The 23125-nt window shown below is 43.4% G+C and overlaps 1 protein-coding gene across 1 annotated transcript; it reads right to left on the bottom strand.

The window, feature by feature from the left end:
* Positions 1-13530: 13530 nt before the first annotated feature.
* LOC111968607 (inter-alpha-trypsin inhibitor heavy chain H3-like) lies at positions 13531-22771 on the bottom strand. The gene is made up of 22 exons (XM_070445243.1): positions 22550-22771; positions 22230-22259; positions 21934-21957; positions 21374-21528; positions 21185-21289; positions 20881-21043; positions 20673-20783; positions 20408-20536; positions 20194-20310; positions 19890-20058; positions 19458-19583; positions 19119-19300; positions 18728-18913; positions 18381-18520; positions 17953-18113; positions 17777-17803; positions 17477-17539; positions 16991-17104; positions 16554-16755; positions 15313-15485; positions 14351-14459; positions 13531-13673 (listed from the first exon to the last, which is right to left on the bottom strand). Exons 1-21 carry the CDS (start codon positions 22649-22651, stop codon positions 14377-14379), a joined length of 2562 nt encoding a protein of 853 aa, XP_070301344.1. The 5' UTR covers positions 22652-22771; the 3' UTR covers positions 13531-13673; positions 14351-14376.
* Positions 22772-23125: the final 354 nt, after the last annotated feature.

Raw genomic sequence — 23125 nt, 5'->3', positions numbered from 1 at the left:
CTGGGCTGAAGAACAGATGTCACTAAGGCAATTTGTGTTGATATACTGTAGATACTACTGTACTGTAGTGCACTCTTGGAAAAAAGGGTTATAAGGGTTCTAAAAAGGGTATTTTTGTTTCCACGTAGAACCCTTTTGGGATCCATGTAGAACCCTCTGTGGAAAGGGTCTGTGGTGTAAAGTACTTAAGTAAAAATACTTTAAAGTACTACTAGTTGTTTTTTGGGGTATCTGTACTTTACTTTACTATTTATATTTTTGAGAACTTGTACTTCACTACATTCCTAAAGAAAATGTTGTACTTTTTACGCCATACATTTTCCCTAACAACACAAAGTACTTGTTACATTTTGAATGCTTTGCAGGACAGGAAAATTGTAAAAWTCACACACTTATCAAGAGAACACGTGGTCATCCCTACTGCTATGGTCTGGAGGACTCACTAAACACAAATGCATCTTTTGTAAATTAATGTGTGAGAGTTGGAGTGTGCCCCTGGCTATCCGTACATTTTTAAAACAAGAAAATGCTGTTGTCTGCGTTGCCTAATATAAGGAATTTGAAATKATTTATAATTTTACTTCTACTTTTATTACTTAAGTACATTTTAGCAATTACATTTACTTTTGATACTTAAGTATATTTAAATCCAACTACTTTTAGACTTTTACTCAAGTAGTATTTTACTGGGTGACTCACTTTTACTTGAGTAACTTTCTATGAAGGTATCTTTACTTTTACTAAGGTATAACACTTGGGTACTTTTTCCACCACTGTAAAGGGTCATACATGAAACCCAAAATGGTTCTACCTGGAACCAAAAGAGTTCTGCCCCTGAGCAAGGCAGTTAACACACTGTTCACCGGGTGCCAATGACGTGGATGTTGTTTAAGGCAGCCCCCCACACCTCCCTGATTCAGAGGGGTTGGGTTATTTCATTTATTTCTTGACCCTTTATTTAACTAGGCAAGTCAGTTAAGAACAAATTCTTATTTACAATGACGGCCTATTCCGGACCACGCTGGGCCAATTGTGCTCCGCCCTATGAGACTCCCAATCACGTCGGTTGTGATACAGCCTGGAATCGAACCAGGGTCTGTAGTGACACGTCTTGCAATGAGATGCAGTGCCTTAAACCGCTGCGCCACTCGGGAGCCCCAAAATACTGAAGACACATTTCAGTTGAATGCATTCTGTTGTACAACTGACTAGGTATCCCCCTTTCCCTTTCTACCTGGAACCAAAAGGGTTATTTAACTAGGCAAGTCAGTTAAGGTTCTCCTATGGGGACAGCCAAAGAACCCTTTTAGGTTCTATATAGCACTTTTTTTCTAAGAGTGTACAGTATACAAGATATTAGAACATGAAGGTGAGATATTGAGAGGAGGATCAATAGGAGGAGAGTAAGGGTTAAGAGGGTTTAGCAGGTAGCTAGAAAAGAGTGATGGACAAAAGACGAGAGAAGAAATGAATTAGGCTGATCGACAGGGAGACGGGAGAAATGAGAAAAAGGGAAATGGGAAGGAGAGAAAGAATGAGCCATTATTTTTTTGTACTCTGCTTGGTTTTCTGTAAGAGTAGCTCAGAGAGATAAGGCTAAAAGGTCCTTCAGCCTGTTTCTGAACAATCCCTGCTGTGTGTGTGTGTGTGTTGTTTTTTCCTCTCTCTCTCTCTCTCTCTCTCTCTCTCTCTCTCTCTCTCTCTCTCTCTCTCTCTCCTGTCTCTTATACACATCTAGATGTGTATAAGAGACAGTCTCTCTCTCTCTCTCTCTCTCTCTCTCTCTCTCTCTCTCTCTCTCTCTCTCTCTCTCTCTCTCTCTCTCTCTCTCTCTCTCTCTCTCTCTCTCTCTCTCTCTCTCTCTCTCTCATATTCAGGAGAAATATTCTACCCTTCTCTACAGGGCTAAAATAACATATTCACATGGCGGTTCAACCTCTATGCAGAGCATTAAGACAAACACAAACTAAGCAGGATTTAGAAGATCAAAAACACAAGCGCGAGACCTTCATCTCTCTGGCTCCTGTCATGAAAAGACTTCCTTTAAAAGGAGGAAAGGGGGAGCGTCAAAGGCTCAGGTCACAATGTTTACAAAGACCACTTTTAATCCAATCACAGCTTCTCCCTACTTTTATTTGTCTTTTCATGGGCTTAAAATKAAATGAAACGTAATAAAAAACAAGTTAATTCATACTTAAATATTTTGCTCAGTTTTAAAGCAAAGGGATTGGTTGAAAGAAATAAGTAACTTTAGAAAAGAGAATTACTTTTTGTGGGCTTTAAAAATGATTTATTTAATTTAATTATAATTTTCTTATGCAAATCCATCAAACAACTAAAAATGTATATAAAACATCCAAGCACAATATTGCAATGTGGTTCCAAAAGCAATGACAAAAACTCTACCTACCCCAAGAAGATAGTGTGCTACTGAATTGAGACACAGCAGGCTACCAGCATTAAGAACACCTGCTCTTTCCATGTCATAGACTGACCAGGTGAATCCAGGTGACAGCTATGATCCCTTATTGATGTATCTTGTTAAATCCACTTCAATCAGTGTAGATAAAGGGGAGGAGACAGGTTAAATAATTATTTTTAAGCCTTGAGATAGTTGAGACATGGATTGGGTATGTGTGCCATTCAGAGGGTGAATAGGCAAGATAAAATATTTCAGTTCCTTTAAACAGGGTATGGTAGTAGGTTTCAGGCGCACTGGTTTGTTTCAAGAACTGCAACGCTGCTGGGTTTTTCACGCTCAACAGTTTCCTGTGTGTATMAAGAATGATCCACAGCCCAAAGGACATCCAGCCAACTTGACACAACTGTGGGAAGCATTGGAGTCAACATGGGACAGCATCCCTGTGGAATGCTTTCAACACCTTGTAAAGTACATGCCTTGACGAATTGAGGTGGTGGGAGGTGGTGTAACTCAATATTAGGAAGATGTTTCTAATGTTTGGTATACTCAGTGTATACCTACAGTAATGAGTGACTGGATTTAACACAACTATAACTAAAGCATCTGCTGACACATCGTCATGCACTCAAAACTGAGAAAATGAACACAGATACAGTTCACTTCTCCCGCTTTCTCTCACTCTCCCTCCTCTATCTCTGACCTGTGGTTGTGAGTTGTGCGCTTGAGGGTTTGAATAACTGTCTGGTGCCAGGCTGCTCCGCCCTGTGGGCTTGTGGGAGATGAAGCAGAGGTCAGTGAATGAGGTAGGGGCAGGGGAAGGAGGGAGAGAGGAGACATGGGGTGGTCATGCTGTCTGTGTGGATTGAGGGATGGAGGGATGGCAAGATGAGGGGATAGAGGAATGGAGGGATAGAGGGATGGCAAGATGAGGGGATATAAACTATTGAGCACAGACCACTAGACCTCCACCTGACCTTGATCATGTGATCAGCATTTTCTTCACAAAAGAGAAAAAGACCCCAAAACAAAATGAACAGGCTAGATAGCATAGATAGCAAACTAATTGCAAAGAAATACAAATAATTGCCTTGATAGCATCAAATTATACATTATTTTGTTCTCATGTTATTGAGCCGCTGTGCTTAAAAAAAATCTAATAAAAGATATCACTAAAATAAACTGAACTCTCATGTCACAATGTCAGTATGCCCTGAGCCATATTCACTGTCTAGCTGTGAGACCTTGCCCTCCATGCACCCAGTGTAACTGTTGAGACCCACAGTCAGATGAAAGGGAAGTCACCCCACTGGGATGAACTCCTTGTGAGTTTGAGAGGGCTGGCGGCTGCCTCCCTGGGTGGCTCACCCTGAACCAAGGGTCTGGTTGTGATTTTGTGTTGTGGACTGTAAGCCATGGCAGTCTCCTTTTCCCCCCAGGATGCCTTGGGTAATGTGGCCAGGGTGCGGATGGGGTCAGAGGGTCTCCAGTCAGCAGTGTCCTGAGGGGGAATCTGCTGTGGGATGGAGATGGGGTGGGGGGTGGAGGGGATCCCTCAGGACCAGTACCCCTCCCAAATCAAAACAAACAAACTCAGCAACCCTCTGATCTAATCTAGCCAGGCTAAACTCTATTCACAACACTCATCACCAGGCACACTGAAGCATCCCAACCAAACTCAGCAAAGGGACTGTCTTTTTGTTGTGAGTTCAAAAAGGGTCCTGACCACTGGGGTATACAGGATTGTATTATTGTCTTATAAACCCTTAGGTTAATTTCTCCCTGCTACATCTCTGCCACCTGGACAGGTAGGGCCATACCATACTCATCATCTAAGACAAGTAGACATCCCTTTGTTAGAGTGGGACAGATGAACTGGGGAGATCACATGTTACTGACAGAATGTTAAACAGTGCACACACCCATATACATGTACAGTACATCTACATCTGCATAGATGTGCACGTAAACACTGAAGTTTACACAAAAAGGGAAGGGGGGTGTCAAACTTACAGTAAGTTTGGTGAGATAATGTTAGCTTTAGTTTTAGATAAAAAGCTGGGTCATGTTGTTTTTGCAAAATAGAATGCAGATTATTCTGTGGTGTGATATGAGTCAGGATTAGACATTAAACACCTATTCTTTCCTTTCATATACTGTATATAGGATTGACTGAGTGAAACATATACATCTGCATAGACGTGAATTTGAACACTCAAGCTTACCCAAAAAGGGTGTCAAACTTACAGTAAGTTTGACACCCCCCTTCCCTTTTTGTGTAAGCTTGAGTGTTCACGTGCACGTCTATGCAGATGTAGATGTACTGTGCATGTATATGGGTGAGTGCACTGTTCAGCATTCTTCACAACTTTGAACCACAACCCATGGGTGAGTTGTATGAGGATTTTCTGTGAATTTTTGTCTTCAACATACTTTCAAGGTTTTATTTTGACATGGTTCAAACTTTAGACTAAGCCTTTAACAGGGTAACTGTTAACCCAACACAATGCTAAACATCTTCACTTCCTGTAGCTGAGTATTGTYCAATCACAGTGCAGTATGTCAGCTGACCTCAGAGTAGATGAGGTCAAGCTAAGGTTATTCAACCATTCCAAAACAAAAACAGATGGAGAGCCCTGAACTACTCAACATCTACTGTCGGTTTCATATCTGTAGGGCCATGTTGTCCATCTCATATGGGGTGGTGAGATAATGTTAACTTTAGTTTTAGATACAAAGCTGGGTCATGTWGTTTTTGCAAAATAGAATGCAGATTATTCTGTGGTGTGATATGAGTCAGGATTAGACATTAAACTCCTATTCTTTCCTTTCATATATATAGGATTGACTTAGTGAAACAAATAAATAAACAATGAGACACACACTAGCCCAGAGTCAGAGGTAGTGACCTATTCTGTACTGATAGGTCCCGTGGGTACAAATAAGCAGCTCATTGGTTCTCTAACACCACACACTTGTCCGTCTGTCTGCCTGCCTGCCCCCAACATCATGTATGTACCCATGTCGGCCGTCTGTCTGCCCTCCCTTTTACTTACGTTCTATCTATATTTGCTTTTTTGTTTGCTTATTTTCTGCCTTATCACTCCATCTAGAATTCAACTCCATGATTCAGATAAACATGGAGGCCCCACTAAATCTCTCTGTCTCGCTCTCTTTTTCTCTCCGTCTCCATTATCTTCTATTGTACACAGATGAGATGTAATTGTGATTTAAMAGAGGTGTGACAGTGAGGACACAAGACCTTCGTCATGAGGAAAAAAATGAATAAGATAAGCGATAGATGGAAATATGTACAGCACGTTATCAGCGATGTTAATTGTTTCCGCATGAGGATAATGGAGAGAGGGAGGAACCTGAGAATATCCTCCCTGTTCCCCTGGCCTGTTCATGACTCCAGAGGTCAACAGCAGGTTACACTTTTCACCTCCTCAGTCTGAATGGAGACACTTAATACCCCTCCACCTCCATGAAACCATTACTGTATCCCCTTAAACCAAACAACAACACAGATCTACTCTGAACCACAACACTTCACGACACCAAACAACACAGATCTACTCTGAACCACAACACCAAACAACACAGATCTACTCTGAACACAACACTTCACGACACAACAACACAGATCTACTCTGAACACAACACTTCACGACACACCAAACAACACAGATCTACTCTGAACCACAACACTTCACGACACCAAACAACACAGATCTAACTCTGAACCACACACAAAACACACAGATCTACTCTGAACCACAACACTTCACGACACCAAACAACACAGATCTTTTTCTGAACCACAACACTTCACGACACCAAACAACACAGATCTACTCTGAACACAACACCAAACAACACAGATCTACTCTGAACCACAACACTTTCACGACACCAAAACAACACAGATCTTAATCTGAACCACAACACCAAACAACACAGATCTACTCTGAACCACAACACTTCACGACACCAAACAACACAGATCTACTCTGAACCACAACACTTCACGACACCAAACAACACAACACAACAGTACAAGGCAATGTCACAATGCTTCAACCCCCACTGTGCCAGGGTCTGTGAGGAGACTAGTGAGGAGGCTGTAGTGTAGTCTACTGCAGGGTGATAAGCAGTGGGCACCAGACCCGCGTGGGGGCGATGTTAGCGCCGGTCAGGTGTGTCCAAACAGCGCAGACAGGCAGGCGGGCGGGCTGGCGTCAGCGGCCACATGCGTGTCTAGGCACACAACACACCAAGTGCCCGCATACTGCAGTTCCCACACACGTGTGCACAAAGAGCACTTAGTCCCAGCATCACGCACCAGCGGCAACAGCAATGTGAAAAATTCAAACAGGGACAAAGGTACACCACGGCGGAAGGGGTGTGGGTGGGGGGTGAGGAAGTAGGTCAGGCAGGGCCCGAGGTTGAGCGAGGTAGAGGCCAGGGACAAGGGGAATGAGACACGAGTGACATGAACTAGCTTTTCTATGAAAGTTAACACACTTTGGATTTCACTGTAATGTAGTTTCATTTACTGTAATATTGAATTCCTACTAGGTAAAACTAAGTCAAAGTCCAAATGTTGATGTTTAAAATTCAAACCACCAGAACAGCCGCCACGGCAAGTTGTCACAACCTCTAGGATATTACCATAAACATGATCCATATACCCAGAAATATCCCTATGATATATTAATGAATGCGTTTAAACCCACAGTCATTTCCATGGAATAAGATCCTTGAATTCCCCGACTATTTTAAAGTAAAGTTTAACCATGGAAACAACATGGTAATTTTTCTCAATCTCATAAATCCACTACTCATCAGAATTACTGCATGAGTATTGTTTTAAGTCTTGGAGTCAAATATTTTTTTAAATAGGTTTCACGTGTCCAGCGTTGGAGTTTAGTAGTCCAAGGCCCAAGTTGCTGATACCGTTTACACTTATAGTAATGGGATAATGACTGAAGACCTGACAGCCACAGCTCACAGACACAACAGTATTGTCACAGGTCTCTGCTCCCCTCCTGTGGCTAATAACGGCACATACACTCTGCCTCAGGGCTGAGCTATCATGGCTACAAGCCTTTGAAAAGTCTTTAATTATCAAGACTATAGGATGGAGTTGCTCCATTGATCTTTGATCGACCTAGGACGATGGACAAAGAGAGACACGTTTCGATGTTTTTACTTTTTACCCCCTTTTCTCCCCAATGGTAGTTATAGTCTTGTCCCATCGCTGCAACTCTGCTACAGACTCGGGAGAGGCGAAGGTCAAGAGCCACGCATCCTCGGAAACACGACCCTGTCAAGCTGCACTGCTTCTTGACACACTGGTCGCTTAATCCGGAAGCCAGCTGCACCAATGTGTTGGAGGAAACCGTCCAGCTGGTGCCCGAAGTCAGCCTGCAGGCGCCTGGTCCACCACAAGGAGTCGAAAGAGCGCAATGGGACAATGCCAAACCCTCTCCTTACCCGGACGMCGCTGGACCAATTGTGCGCCACCTCATGGGTCTCCCAGTCACGGTCGGCTGTGACATAGCCTCGGATCAAACCCGGGTCTGTAGTGACGTCTCAAGCACTGCAATGCAGTGCCTTAGGCCGCTGCGCCACTCTGGAGGCCAGAGAGAGAGAGAGACATTCAGACTAACCACGCTTAGACATGCGTGGAAGTTGAAGTTGCACACATATACATTCTGGACTCAGCTCTCTGACTACAGTGGGCTGGAGCGGCCTCCCAAACAATCCCCAACACCCCCCACATCTGGTGTGAATTAATGCCTCCCCCCTCCAAGACACACACATAACCCCAAAGACCCACTTAAGAAAATCCCTCTCAACTCCTGAACTTCCGACATGACTTGGGTCAGCGCTCCTGCCCTGAACTCATTAGGAAACACACCACAGCCATGTTATCAGAGTCGGGGAGACAAAGCACACAGTTACAGTAAAGTGAGTGCACACAGGCACACACACATACACACTTACACACACGCATGCACACACGCAGGCAGACATACATTATGTTCCGGCCCTCCTCCCTCCAAGGGGTGGTTGCTCAGGCTGTATCTGTCACTATCCTTGTGTCAAAGGTGTGGTGTCTAAATGACTGTAGAGAACCTGCTGTATTTAAACAAAAACACTCTGTCTGGCTTATTAGCTCAGTCACTCTTCAAATTGCCTTTTAATAAAGACGCCTTATGTGATGCTGTTGGGAAGTGACCTCATATCTGGATGAAGTAACTGGCATSAGCTGCGCCTTGTTAAACTGGGCAGAGCAAGGCTGAGGTCAGGTCTGGGCAAAGCCCCTACATCAAGTAGCCTGACGACTCACACTAAATTCTTCCGCTGCTCTGTCATTCACTACATACTTTAGTCTGATGAGACTGCCATCATTTAAGTAGTTTATGGTGACGAGGGGTCATTGCTAGAAGTGATTAAATTTTTGTCAGAATTGACTTCTCAAAACAGGCTTAGGAGAATGTATCAAATCAAATCGTATTTGTCACATGCACCGAATACAACAGGTGTAGACCTTACAGTGAAATGCTTACATACAAGCCCTTAACCAACAATGCAGTTTTAAGAAAAATAAGGGTTAAGTAAAAAATGTATAAGTAAAAAATGTCAAATAAAAGTAACAAATAATTAAAGAGCAGCAATAAAATAACAATAGCGAGGCTTTATACAGGGGGTACCGGTACAGAGTCAATGTCTGGGGGCACTGGTTAGTCAAGGTAATTGAGGTAATATGTACATGTAGGTAGAGTTAAAGTGATTTACGCAGCAGGTTTAAACTTATGCAGCAGGTCAGGAGAATAAACATGGCAGATTAGGATAATTAGGTTAGGAAAAGGGTTAGGGTTAGCTAAAATGCACAAAAACAAAACAAAAAAATCTACTTTCACGTAAATTTGACATCAGCTAGATCACATCTAGAGATGACCGTGACCACCGTGTCGAGGGGCACGGTGCAAAAAGTACAAAGTCATCAGTGATTGGATCTTCTCTAACAAATCAGAGGCTTTGACAAATTTTCAAACTGTGACTTTACCCGAGTGTGTTCTGGCTCTAGTCTAACCCATCTAGTGTGACCACATGTCCCGGATGGTGCGGGACAGTCCCACATTTTGTCCCGCGCTCCAGAACTATACAATCATATCCTGCATTTTATCAACCAATTGAAACAACACTATTTAGAAAAAAGGTAGATTTGTCCAGTATTTCAGTCAGACATTCTGACCTGTCTCTTGTAGTCACGTTGGCTTCTGAAAAGAGATATACAGCTCTGGAAAAAATTAAGAGACAACTGTAAAATTATCAGTTTCTCTGGTTTTACTATTTATAGGTACGTGTTTGGGTAAAATTAAAATTCTTGTTTTATTCTATAAACTACTGACATTTCTCCCAACTTCCAAATAAAAATATTGTCATTTGGACCATATATTTGCAGGAATTGACTGGTCAAAATAACAAAAAAGATGCAGTGTTGTCAGACCTTAAATAATCAACACAATACTAATGTTTTAACTGAGGAAGAGTTCAGGTATCAATATTTGGTAGAATAACCCTGATTTTCAATCACAGCTTTCATGCGTCTTGGCATGTTCTCCACCAGTCTTTCACCTTGATGTTGGGTGACTTTCAAGCAGCTCGGCTTTGTTTGATGGCTTGTGACCATCCATCTTCCTCTTGATCACATTCCAGAGGTTTTCAATGGGGTTCAGGTCTGGAGATTGGGCTGGCCATGACAGGGTCTTGATCTGTTGTGTTCCCGCATGTGCTGCAGGTACCCCCCCCCAAGCACCCCATTTGTTCCTGCATGAACCCCCCCTCCCCTCAAGCACTACATCTTCATGCTTGTGACACTTTGAATGTGGGTCAAACGGGAAATTAAAGTATTATCAGAGTTTTTTCGCACCTGCCTCCCAGCTGCTGTGTACCGGAGTACTACTTGCTAGCTAGCAGGAGCAACACCGGTAGACAGTGTCCTTTGTTCCTGCCTGTCCTCACCGTTTTAACAGAACTGTGGGAAAACAGTGCAACAGGCATCCAACATTAAGGCACATTACCGCCACCTACTGTACTGGAGTGCCCCTGCCTCCCACCTATGTACCGGAGTCATAGCTTTAAAATAGACCAAAAAKAAGTATAAAGAGGGGTTCCTTCAGATGCAGGAATGCCCACAGGCAGGAATGACGGATTTGCGGGCTGCATTAGCACCCTTCTCTAAATCCATCTAAACTTGGAGAGGACAGTTACGCCTAACTACTTACAAAAATAATGCTTCTGATGAAGAGCTACAAAAGTAAGTAAATAGCTGCATTAGACTGAAATAAATAATTTAATTTCAGCAAACTTGTAAGGCTCTCCATGCCCACCAGTTGCTCATTTAACAGTTTCTGCTACTTCACCCAATCCCGTTTTAAAAGGCTCCCTTCTTAAGTGTTGTACATTCCCTGAGACCAACCAGAAATGTTTCCTTGGCCAAATATTCCCAGATTTTCATAGAACAGTCACACATGTGATCTCTCATTTCTGCATCACCAAATTTTGAGTGAGGCAAAAGAGTAGGCTAGGTGCTTCAATTGCTCATTCGGTGCAGCTGACTGCAGGGGATGTAGTGCTGCCAGAGCACACCTCAGCGTCGCTTCGCCACGTCTCACAATGGTGCTCGTTTAGGGACAGATCAAAATTTACTCAACATTAAAAATATTTTCACATGACCCTCCCCTTGTACTGTAAAAGAAATTGAACACCCTCCCCCTTCATAGAATTAACTCAAAATATAATTTTACACCCACAAATAACTGTAGTGACCCTGTGTTTATGAATGGGGATATCAACTTTGCCACTTCAGCATGCTTTTGTGGCACAGTTAATGCCATGCAGGGCTATGGGCCAGAAGGTTGAGGGTTCACCAACCACCTCGAGCTCACTCTCCCTGCCTGTTTCATTCTTCATGAGCTGAGCTGGTTGCAGACAATGATCAGCTAGGGGGAATCAAATTTTTCCATATGCACAAAAAGCTTATAACACTAAAATGTTGTGCACACATTTGTTTACATCCCTGTTAGTAAGCATATATCCTTTGCCAAGATAATCCATACACCTGACAGGTGTGACATATCAAGAAGCTGACTAAACCACATGATCATTACATAGGTGGACCTTGTGCCTGGGACAATAAAAGACTGTGTCATGCCGTTTTGTCACACAACACAATGCCACAGAGGTCTCAAGTTTTGAGGCAGTGTGCAATTGCATGCTGACTGCAGGAATGTCCACCAGAGCTGTTGCCAGAGAATTTAATGTTAATTTCTCTACCATAAGCCGCCTCCAATATCATTTTACAGAATTCTGCAGTACGTCCAACTGGCCTCACAACCGCATGGCGTTGTGTCGGCGAATGGTTTGCTGGTCAACGTTGTGAACGGAGTGACCCATGGTGGAGGTCGGGTTATGATATGGCCAGGCATAAGCTACAGACAACGAACACAATTACACTTTAGCGATGGCAATTTGAACGCACTGAGATACCGCAACGAGATCCTGAGGCCCATGTTTCAGCCTCATAATGCACGGCCTCATGTCGCAAGGATCTGTACACAATTCCTGGAAGCTAAAAATGTACCAGTTCTTYCATGGCCTGCACATTCACCAGACATGTCACCCATTGAGCATGTTTGGGATGCTCTGGGTCGATGTGTACAACAGCGTGTTCCAGTTACCACCAATATCGCACAGCCATTGAAGAGGAGTGGGACAACATTCCACAGGCCACAACAAACAGCCTGATTAACTCTATGTGAAGGAGATGTGTCACGCTGCATGAGGCAAATGGTGGTCACACCAGATACTGACTGGTTTTCTGATCCACGACCTACCTTTTTTTAAGGTATCTGTGTCCAACAGATCCATAGATTAGGACCTAATTTATTTATTTCGATTGACTGATTTTCTTATATGAACTGTAACTGTAAAATTGTTGAAATTGTTGCATTTATATTTTTGCTCAGTATACATAACATATATTTTCCAACTGTCCTGTTATCTGGTTTAATCTCCATTCTAGATTTCCCTTCTAGCCAATCAGAAACGAGTATTCAACAATGCTGTGGTATGAAGTTTGTTAACACCATCTGTTCTAATTTGCTCACAAAATAGTAATTCAAGAAGATCTAAATGTATACTCCCAAGAAACTGATTGAGATCAAATGATTGGCATGTAAACATTGTTTGGACATTTCACTAGTCAAACGTGAATCCATTCAGGATTGACAGTGATGATGCCATAGCCTATTTTGAAATTAGGTGTGCCTAACTTGGTGTTTGAGGGTATAAAAATGTATGTGTGGGCATAGGCAGACGTTTCAATTGGAAGATGCATTTTATGTATATTCTATAATGATATTCAGTAGGCTACATCTGTCGGTACAAACTTTGAGTGGGTGGAGGGTGCGGCAAAATGTTTTTATGTAGGCTACACTTTCCCGTAAAATCCTCCTGTTTTCCCGCATTTGGGTATTTTAAATGTGGTCASCTTAAACCCATTGGTTTCTGGACCAATCAGACGGCCCTGAATGTGTTCACATTTGGTGAATGTTTGGGAGGTACTCAGATCCAGACTCTTGTGGAGAAGAAACTAACGTCTTTGAGCGTGGAGTAGCGTTTGTCCGGAGCAAGGAGGCTGGATAGCCAGGCAATACGTCAAGCACCACAGTGTTGATTTGTTATCTCTCTGTATATGTTTCTCTCTCCCTTCATCTTTCCCTCTCAAGGGCCAATCAAAATGGGATTAAATGCACACATGTTAGGTGGAAGTGGGCCCATTTATTTCAACAGGTTTTTGTCATCACTATCCCATATCAATATGAAAACATTGAATGTATTCGACAGCAGTTCTCTATCCTGCCACTTATCTTTTAATCAAATGTACTTCGGTCTGATTTTATCTTACATTATCTATGAATTATTCTCATGTCATGATGGTATGTCTATAGCACATACAGTGTGTTGAATCCATGTGAAACGTGTGACTGATGTATTGTATGTACTGTTTGAGGAGGTTGACTGCTAGTGTAACAGGCTCAGACGGTCTTGAAGAGTCCAGACATGATGTAATCTGTGTGGTTTCCATCGATGAGGCCGTTGCCGTTGCTATGGATGAACCAGCAGGGGACGTTCTCTCCATTCTTCACATCCCAGCGGAAGTCCCTTTGCCAGCCTCGTGCAAAGAAAAAGAAGCAGGGACGGAGAGACAATGATGCAAGATGTGTGTGCGTAGTGTTGTAAGTGTAGTGTGTCGTTGTGTGTGTGGTTGTCGTGTGTGTGCCTCCTGGTGATGATCGTGTGTTTGTGATTGTGTGACAGGATACGTGTGTGTGTGTGTGTGATGTGTTGTGTGGATCGAGTGTGTGTGTGGTGTGCAGATGTAATGGCTAAATGAGTGTATGTGTGTGTGTGTGGTGTGTTGTGATGTGGTGTGTGTAGGGAATGCGCTGTGTCCGTGGTGGGTCGGAGACAGTCATCATTATGTGATGTGGGTGTGTGTGTGTGCAATCATGTGTGTGTGGTGTGGCCATGTGTGATGTGTGTGTGGTGTGTGTGTGTGTGTGTGTGTCTGGTGTGTGGACCGATTGTGGTGTTGTAGTGTGTTGATGGTGTGTGGTTGGTGTTGTGTGTGTCGTATTGTGTGTGTGTGTGTGTGGTGTGTGTGTGTGTGTTGTTGTGTGGTCGGTGTGTGTGTGTGATGTGTGTGTGTGTGTGTGTGTGGTGTGTGTTGTGTGTGTGGTGTGTGTGTGTGTGTGTGTGTGTGTGTGTGTGTGTGTGTGTGTGTGTGTGTGTTGTGTGTGTGTGTGTGTGTGTGTGTGTGTGTGTGTGTGTGGTTGAAGACATCACAGTACCTTGTCACTGTAAGCTCCTGCCCTTCACTAGCAGGTGGCATCTGGTTTCTCTGGCTCCTCCCCTGGGCGCATGTTTCTCACCTCAAACTGCACCCCATGGTAAAACTGACCTGTATGGGGATAATAAAATACATTCTTATTGATCAGATATACAGACATTTTTCCAAATATACTGCAGTAAAACTCCAGCCAGCAACGCAGATTTCATCTGGCCCTGCCAATGACAGGTTATCCTTTGGAGCCCCCTGGTGATACCTAGCAGGCCGTGGACGCTGGGAGAGAGAGTGGCTTTCCTACCTAGCAGGCCGTGGACGCTGGGGAGAAGAGGTGGCTTTCCTACTAGCAGGCCATGGACGCTGGGGAGAGGAGCTGCTTTCCTACCAGCAGGCCATGGACGCTGGGGGAGAAGAGCTGGCTTTCCCTACCTAGCAGGCCGTGGACGCTGGGGAGAAGAGGTGGCTTTCCTACCTAGCAGGCCGTGGACGCGGGGAAAGAGGTGGCTTCCTACCTAGCAGCCGTGGACGCTGGGGAGAGAGGTGGCTTTCCTACCTAGCAGGCCGTGGACGCTGGGGGAGAAGAGTGGCTTTCCTACCTAGCAGGCCGTGGACGCTGGGGAGAGAGTGCTTTCCTACCTAGCAGGCCGTGGACGCTGGGAGAAGAGGTGGCTTTCCTACTAGCAGCCGTGGACGCTTGGAGAGGAGTGGCTTTCTACCTAGCAGGCCTGGACGCTGGGGAGAGAGTGGCTTCCTACCTAGCAGGCGTGGACGCTGGGGAAGAGAGTGGCTTTCCTACCTAGCAGGCCTGGACGCTGGGGAGAGGAGTGGCTTTCCTACCTAGCAGGCCATGGACCGGGGGAGAAGAGGTGGCTTTCCTACCTAGCAGGCCGTGGATGCTGGGGGAGAAGAGGTGGCTTTCCTACCTAGCAGGCCGTGGACGCTGGGGGACAGGAGGTGGCTTTCCTACCTAGCAGGCCGTGGACGCTGGGGGAGAGGAGGTGGCTGTCCAGGGTATAGAAGCCCAGATAGTCCTGGTGGTAGGGGTGCTGTTTCCACACCTTGTGTAGGATGACCACAAACCGGACCGAGTCCCTGAGGGTGACAGTCAAGCTGCGGTCTTTGGTCACCTGCAGGTCTAAACTGTAGGAGGGGAGAGAGATGGAGGTAGTTTAACCAGGAGGACAGGGAGATAGGATGAAACATCAGATTCCCTTACAACCTTCTGTGGTAGTAGGAGTAGCAAGGGAGGTTGCATTAAATCCAGAAACTCTGGTCTCTCTATATACAGTGTATAAATAGGAGTTATATGGAAGCCAGAACAGTAAAATGGGAATAGGTGGGTCATTCCAAAAATTCGGTGCCAAAGAAAACTTCAGATGTCACCTAATTTTTACATCCTGCCATAAAGAGCACTTGTTCAACTTCATAAAACAACACTTTTTCCCATGTCAAGAGGGAGTAAAAAATGACTATACTACCAAATAAAGTAACAGGGTTGACAAATTCTTAAATCAACCATAAATCAACTTGTGAAGGGGGAATGGAAGCTTGTTGCATGCAACAGGGAGTGGCAATTGAGTGCAAGCGTCACAATTTATTTGATTGTTAAAACATTTGTAGCCTGTCTATCTATGGGAGCAGGGTTGACGTGTTATGCTCAACCCGCTCAGGTTTTCACCACAAAACACTAGAAAATGTCCAAAAAGAGTAGAACCAGATCACCTGACTTTGCACTATGATTTGACTGTTAGATGTTCAATATTTATTTGTAAAAAAATATTTATAAAGGAATAGTTTCACCGTATTAAACAGAGTTCAGTTCACATAACAGGGTTGACCTTAAAATGAGGGACAGATGTAAATGAATCACTAAACACATGAAATAAATTATCATATTCAGAAATGACTTTGTCAAAGCAACAAAATAACTAGGCCTTTGCAATGATTAAATGTTGGGGTTACGTGGGTTAAAATCTTCCCTAGAAGTAGTGGGGGCACGGAGGGACATGTCATAATGCAGAATTAAACCAAGTCTTTATTCATATTAAAAACAGATTTATTGAATTCTCCATGTTGTCTATATTAAAGGCCACTTCATTTAATATAACAGGCTTTTCAAATTCAATATTGGTGCAGAATTTATACTTTCTACTCAAATGGACACAAAAGGCACTCTTCTTGGAACGACCCAGGTAAGGGTGGACTTACTTGGCTCCCTTGAGAGAGGCGGTGTCAGACCAGAGGAGTTTGGCCTGCTTGCCATCCTGGGACACAGTGATGTCATGAGTGGTCACCTCCAGTCTCACCCCCAGCCCCTGGTGAACAATGCCAAAGCGACCAAAGTAGGTGTTCACTTTGCCATCAGGGGCCACCTTCTTATCCCCAATGGTCTGGCCATTGACCAAAATACCTGTAAGACAGATTGAGGCAAGCTGTGTTATGTTTGAATGGTTCATAGTGTAGTTTTGATATTTGTTGTCTATTTTATGAAACAAGTGTCATGGTTTGGTTTCATGCCTTGTAACATTCAAAGACACATTACTGTCAAAGGTTGGTCAATTTCAAATAATGAATCATTTCTACAGCTATAACTATGTACTTTAATAAAGTGTAATTTCTGTAGTCATTGAGTGGTTAATATTTACCTGCCAGCTGGTCTCTCACTAGGTTGAAGATGGTACCAGGCCTATCGTCTATGTTGAAGCACAGTGCATCCTTCTGCTCTGGCAACTCAATCATGAAATGAGGGTCCCCATCCACTGCAGAGTCAACAACAGATTGTTCCAGTTGTAAAATGTGATTTGGTTGAGGCTAAGCCCATTCAAACTTCTGGATCACTCTCTGTAGTCCTAATGTGGCATGACAGCATGGTGGACATTGAAAATACTAAATATGGTTCATTTAGTCTTTAAGACACTGTTGTTTTTATCCTTTATTTGGGCAGTTAACTATATATCCACTGTTTTGTTTTTTGTTTGGTTAAAAGAAGCACAGAAAAAAATACTAAATATAAATATGCAAGTACTGCAGCCTGTGAAAGCAACCTATTTTTGAGACAGTCGCACCAGATAGAAAATCCAGAAGTAACCCATGTCTGACACAACGGTCACTCTGAATGAAGGAGGACCCACCAAAGTATGTGGGCATGTTCTGCACCCTGTAGGTGTTGCTCACCACCTGGGGTACAAAATGACCTGAAAATCACACCAAAGATGTCAGATGGCAAGTAAAGTTCAAGTACAGTGGTCAAATGTATTTCATAGATTTGGTCTGAACATAACAAGGTGTATATTACCATCCAATACGGTTARTTTCTAACCACAAATAATTTGGTGTCAGCTTTCCATGTCATAAATTCAGGTGATCCATAATGACTTATAAATCCATTCAGATGATGAATCCAGTCCTGTCCATTCATGTCATATTCTTACCCAATCTCTGGGCTTTCTGCCTTTCATCTGTCAAACAGCATTAGGAAAAAACTGTCAGACACACACCTTTGACAATCCATACATGGATTTCTATAACCACTGAGATAAACATGTCAGATAAGACACGCCAGATGTACTGGTGGTCTCCCCCTCTCCCATCCCACTTGGTCTCATACCCTCGGTCAACTTGTCGGCGATGAGGGGTTCCTCTTGCTCCTCTTCAGTCTCAGGCTTGGTGACCACCATGGAGGTAAGAGGGGTGACGAAGCTGTACTGCAGGGACATCTCCAGAGCCTGGGCAGTGGCATTCCCCTTCTCCTCCGCAGTTCCAGTCTCTCTGACAGAAAACCATAGGATGAATGGTGTTATTGCATTAGGTTTGGGTTAGAGGTTAGGTTTGGTTTAACTTGGGTTAGGTTTGGTTTAACTTATGTAATATTTAAAAAAAATTATGTAATATTTACAAATGTAGTTACTTTAATATAACCATCTCCATTCATCCCAACCACCAGTGTGTCTTAGGAATTTGGATTATTCTAAGCCACCATTTTGTTCTGGAGTGTTCACCAGACATCAGTAATAGCAGTTAACTGATCACACTGACTTCTTGCTCAACAGTTGTTGGATGGTGAGGTAGGCCCAAAGACGCTCAGTGAAGTCCCCAAAGATGTACTCCTGCTCAGGGTACAGTATGTCCCACTCCTGGGCACTAGCCTGGCCTTTGACAATAAAGTCCTCCTCAAACTTAAAAGAGTGTGAGGGAGTGAGAAAGAGAAAGATGATATTAGATACATAGAGAAGGAGTGAGAGACAAGCATTAGTTGGGTTAAGCATTGTACTGTACATCATAATGAGTGCACAATGCCATTYAGGTGCAAAGACTGATGAAGATCTGTCTTTCTAAGCTCAGTATCAGGGTGTCATGTTGTGATGTGCCTGTCTGTTCCTCACCCCCTTTGCAAACACCTCCACCAGGAAGTTATCCAAGTTATTATCAGTGAGCCGGCCAGCTACCACGATCTCTGAGCCGTTGAACAGCTGCTTGTAGTGGCTGGTGGTCAGAGAGTTCACCAGGTTGTCAGGGTAATGCAGGTCCACCTCGGAGAGGAGGGGGCTGGCTACTTCCTCATAGAAACCCTAGGACACAAAGACACACATTACCTAATCATTTATCTTAAATTATTTTCTACAGTGCATTACCACTAATGCCAATATGCAGTATCTATGTATGACCTAGATAGTTTCATCCATCTTGTGACGCTCCCTATCAGTGATATGGTAAAACCAGAAAACCACTGAAAAGTCACTATTGTGAGATTTGGGACACAGCCCTGGTCCAAACCTGAAGCTGGACAGTGRCGTCAGAGCCCTCGTAGATCCTCCGGGCCAGTCCCTGGTTCTGTCTAGACATCACATCCAGAAAGGAGTAGTCCACATCATTCCCAAAGCCCAGACAGAACAGAGACATGTTCCCACCCATTGCATCACGGACATTCTCCTGAATCTGTGGTGTAGAAGACACTCCTGTACACAAACACACATGGCTGGACCAGTAAACAAATGTACCATGACCTTACTGGCTTGATCTAATATAAAACAATACATCAGATGGCTACTTCAATGTTAAAATGGCAGCCCAACCAAATAAGGGAGATCAGAAAGGAAGGAAACCTGATAGCACCTGCATTTGGCATTCCATCTGTCAGTAAGACAATCATTGACACACTCCTCTCTGTGAACTTCTTGGCYTGTTTGTCTTTCATCATTATGTCCACAGCTTTCATCAGAGCAGCATTTATATCAGTGTCTAAAAGGAAAACAGGACAGAAAATCAATCCAGGTGTTTATAAACATTTTGTAAGTTCCCTCATAAATGCACCTCACTCAATTTTAGCATACAGCTTGCCCAAGTGTTATATTGCCATAGTTTCACTACTGTACTACGGGCGCCAAAGACGTGGATTTCGATTAAGGCAGCCCCCCGCACCTCTCTGATTCAGAGGGGTTGGGTAAAATGCAATAGACACATTTCAGTTGAATGCATTTAGTTGTACAACTGACTGGCTGACAAAATGAATGATGACACAAACTTAATGAAATACATATGACTCACATCCACTGTGCTGTATTTCTTTGATAAATCCTTTGGCTTCAGACACATTTTCCATGGTGGCCTTGGTCAAAGATCCCTTCCATGTTGAGATTTGGTCGTCAAATGTGACAATTCCAAAGTAGTCGTCCTCATGCAGGTCATTCAGGATAGTCAGCATAGCTTCCCTTGTCTATGAGAGATCACAGGCTCTCAGGTCAATCTGAACATCAACTACTATTACAGCTCTCTTTCTCAACCTCTCGCTCTCATATTTTCTCTCTCCCCAGCTCTTTCTTTCAGACAAACTATTTCCCTCCTCTCTTACCTGACGCATTTTGTTTCCAGACATTGACCCACTCCTGTCAATGACGAACACTACATTCTTTGGAACTCTGGGTAAGTCCGGAGGAGCAAAGAAGTGCACAAAGTACCCATTCACTATCTGAAAAAGACATGCTGAGCATCATTAAGACATGAACACCATGAATTGATGGAATTGACCCCAAAACTGATCCAGTATCATATTCAACACAGCTAACCTGGATGTCTCCAAGGGTCTCAGCTCGGTTCACGTCATATTTGATAAAGAAATCCCCGTCAATCAGGGTGCCGTCACAACCTGGGCACTTTCTCTGCTGGTCCATTGTTGGGCAGAATGAGATGTGTGCCTGAGTGAGGGAGGAAAACACAATTTAATACAATTAAACACAAAACAACACATTTCAACACAGCAAAATTGTATTTATCTCTTTGGGACGATATGCTCCATATGCWTTTGTTTCATAGAACAGAACAGCATTATACCTTTTTGTCAGTGACTGTTTTCTCCACCAGAGGTAGAAGCTCGTTGGAGATGAAGGTTCCATAGGCATCCAGGAAGGCAATGCCCTGGGGTTCATAGATATCTGCCACAATCTGTTAGAGACATGGACTGGATTGATGAGACACAGGACTGAGTCAAGATGATGACAAAAGTGCTGTTTTGGGGTATAGTGTGTAAACATCTACAGACCTCAAAGTGCTGGACCAGCTGCTTGGGTTTGACCCGGGTCATGATCTCATACTGGCCCAGTTTACGCTGAAGCAACTCCTCGTATGTCAGAATGAAGGTGACGTTACTATTGGCCGCGATGTTCACAGACACTGAAAACTTCTCCATCTTCCTCCCTGATGCCCTAGAGTACACAGACAAACACAGGTACAGTAGGAGGACAATCACATTTGAAACAAAACACAGGCTGTGATAAGAGTATAGAAGTGCTTGGTGTAATGGAAACATCATGTTTGTTCCCTCCTCATTGCCCTGGTCCACTCACTTGACCAGTCCTGCAGTCTGCCCTGTGGAAACAGCTTTCTCATACTGCTTCTTGGCTTTCTCCTTCTCCTTCACCTCACCCGTGTACGTCTGACCCTCTATCTCCCTGAGATACAAAAACACAGTTATTCAAACAAACACACATATGCATTCACACACACTTCTACATATGCCATGACTRCTGACTGACATGCTGAAGTTGGTGATGAAGGCGGTCTTGGGCAGATCCACCTCAAAGAACACTTCCTGAGAGGAGTTGACCTTGTTCAGAGCACTGGAGGTTATGACCGTGTGAGCGAAACGAGACGCCACCTTACAGGCCACCTTTACACTGTACACCTCCACCTGAGAGAGGGAGAGATGGAGGAAAAGAGAGAGGAAGAGAGGCAGAGAAAAGAAGAGAAAGAGGGATAGAGGTATATGTACATGTACGTACATAGGAAAAAAAGAGAGAAACAGCAACAGAAGTGTTTTGAAACTTGTGTTTGTGTGAGTAATGACTATCCAATATACCTGTAAAAAAGCTCACACATTTTCTCAAAACATATTTTCCATATACAGCTGAATAGCGTGGAGTAGGCTGCATTGACTACAGGATTACTTAAAAAACAAATGATTACAGCTGTACTCTTGTGAAAGAGTACAGCTGGTTCAGTGGTTCCATTTAAAAAGTCCATGAAGGCATGGATTCCTGGTGATGGCTTATCATTATCCTCACAAAGATCATGTAAATATAGTGTATTTCCTTACCTCCATATTATCTGTACTTCTTTTCTGTAAAAAATGTATAGATTCAGACAGTATTATGAATTTTATTTTTGACAGAGTACACTATTTAATACTTGGACATTTTTGACTTTTCAAGTGGCGGAAATCAATACTGTTATCTATACTCAAAAGGTTAGAGCGTTTTTTTTCTGGGGAAAATGTATATTCACCACAGGGAGGGTGTTCAAGAGAAGAAGTCTGACAGATTCTGTGACAGATTCCTGTTTTGATTTGTGTCTGACAGTACAGTTTGAGTCAATGCTGAACTACCACAGTACCTTTAGTATCCTTGTAGCACCATCAGAGCCCTGCGATACAAACCACAGGAGAAGTTTAATTTTAGGATCAGAATGTCATCCAAACTAATTWAAAATTCACAGTCAAATTCATTGTAATGCATATACATAGATATTAGCATGACTATAAATCAATTAATGTACACACACACAACACATACGGAGCGAAAGCAGAACAGAGACGATTCAAAGTAGATACGGTACAGATATATATAGAAAATCTAGAGTAACACTAGATTATAGCAGGAGCGGCCAGATGTGGTGACAGGACAGTAGATACTATAGTAACCGTGGAGAGTCACCTGTGGTGTGGAGTCTTCTCGTGAGATGACCAGAGCTCCATGCAACAGAGCCGGGACAAAGACAACGCCCCAGAGCAGCAGCACAGTCCACACTCCAGACATGACCAAGACGCAGCTAAACACTGACTTCACTGCTTAGAAAACGACAACCCTTTCCTACCCTACTGCTCCACTCACAGGAGTGACAGACTATGTGTCTGCTTTATACTGGATTAACAACCAGCAGACCCAACCCATTTTTTACTTTTCAAGTGGCGGAAATCGATACTGTTGTCTATACTCAAATACAGAGTTGGGTAACAGTGGCCGAACAAATTTTGCTAATATTTACTCAATCATGTCCTCAAAGGTTAGATAGCTATTCTGGGAAAAATGTTAATAACGAAATATTCATCAAATATCAGATTCACCACAGGGAGGGTGTTCAAGAGAAGAGTCTGACAGATTCTGTGACAGATTCCTGTTTTGATTTGTGTCTGACAACACAGTCTGGGTCAATGCTGAACTACCACAGAACCTTTAGTATCCTTGTAGCACCATCAGAGCCCTGCGATACAAACCACAGGAGATAAGTTT

Source organism: Salvelinus sp. IW2-2015, linkage group LG1 (assembly GCF_002910315.2).
Source record: "Salvelinus sp. IW2-2015 linkage group LG1, ASM291031v2, whole genome shotgun sequence".
Lineage (NCBI taxonomy): Eukaryota > Metazoa > Chordata > Actinopteri > Salmoniformes > Salmonidae > Salvelinus > Salvelinus sp. IW2-2015.
The sequence above is the reverse complement of the archived record's forward strand: the minus strand, read 5'-3'. Positions and strand labels throughout refer to the sequence as shown.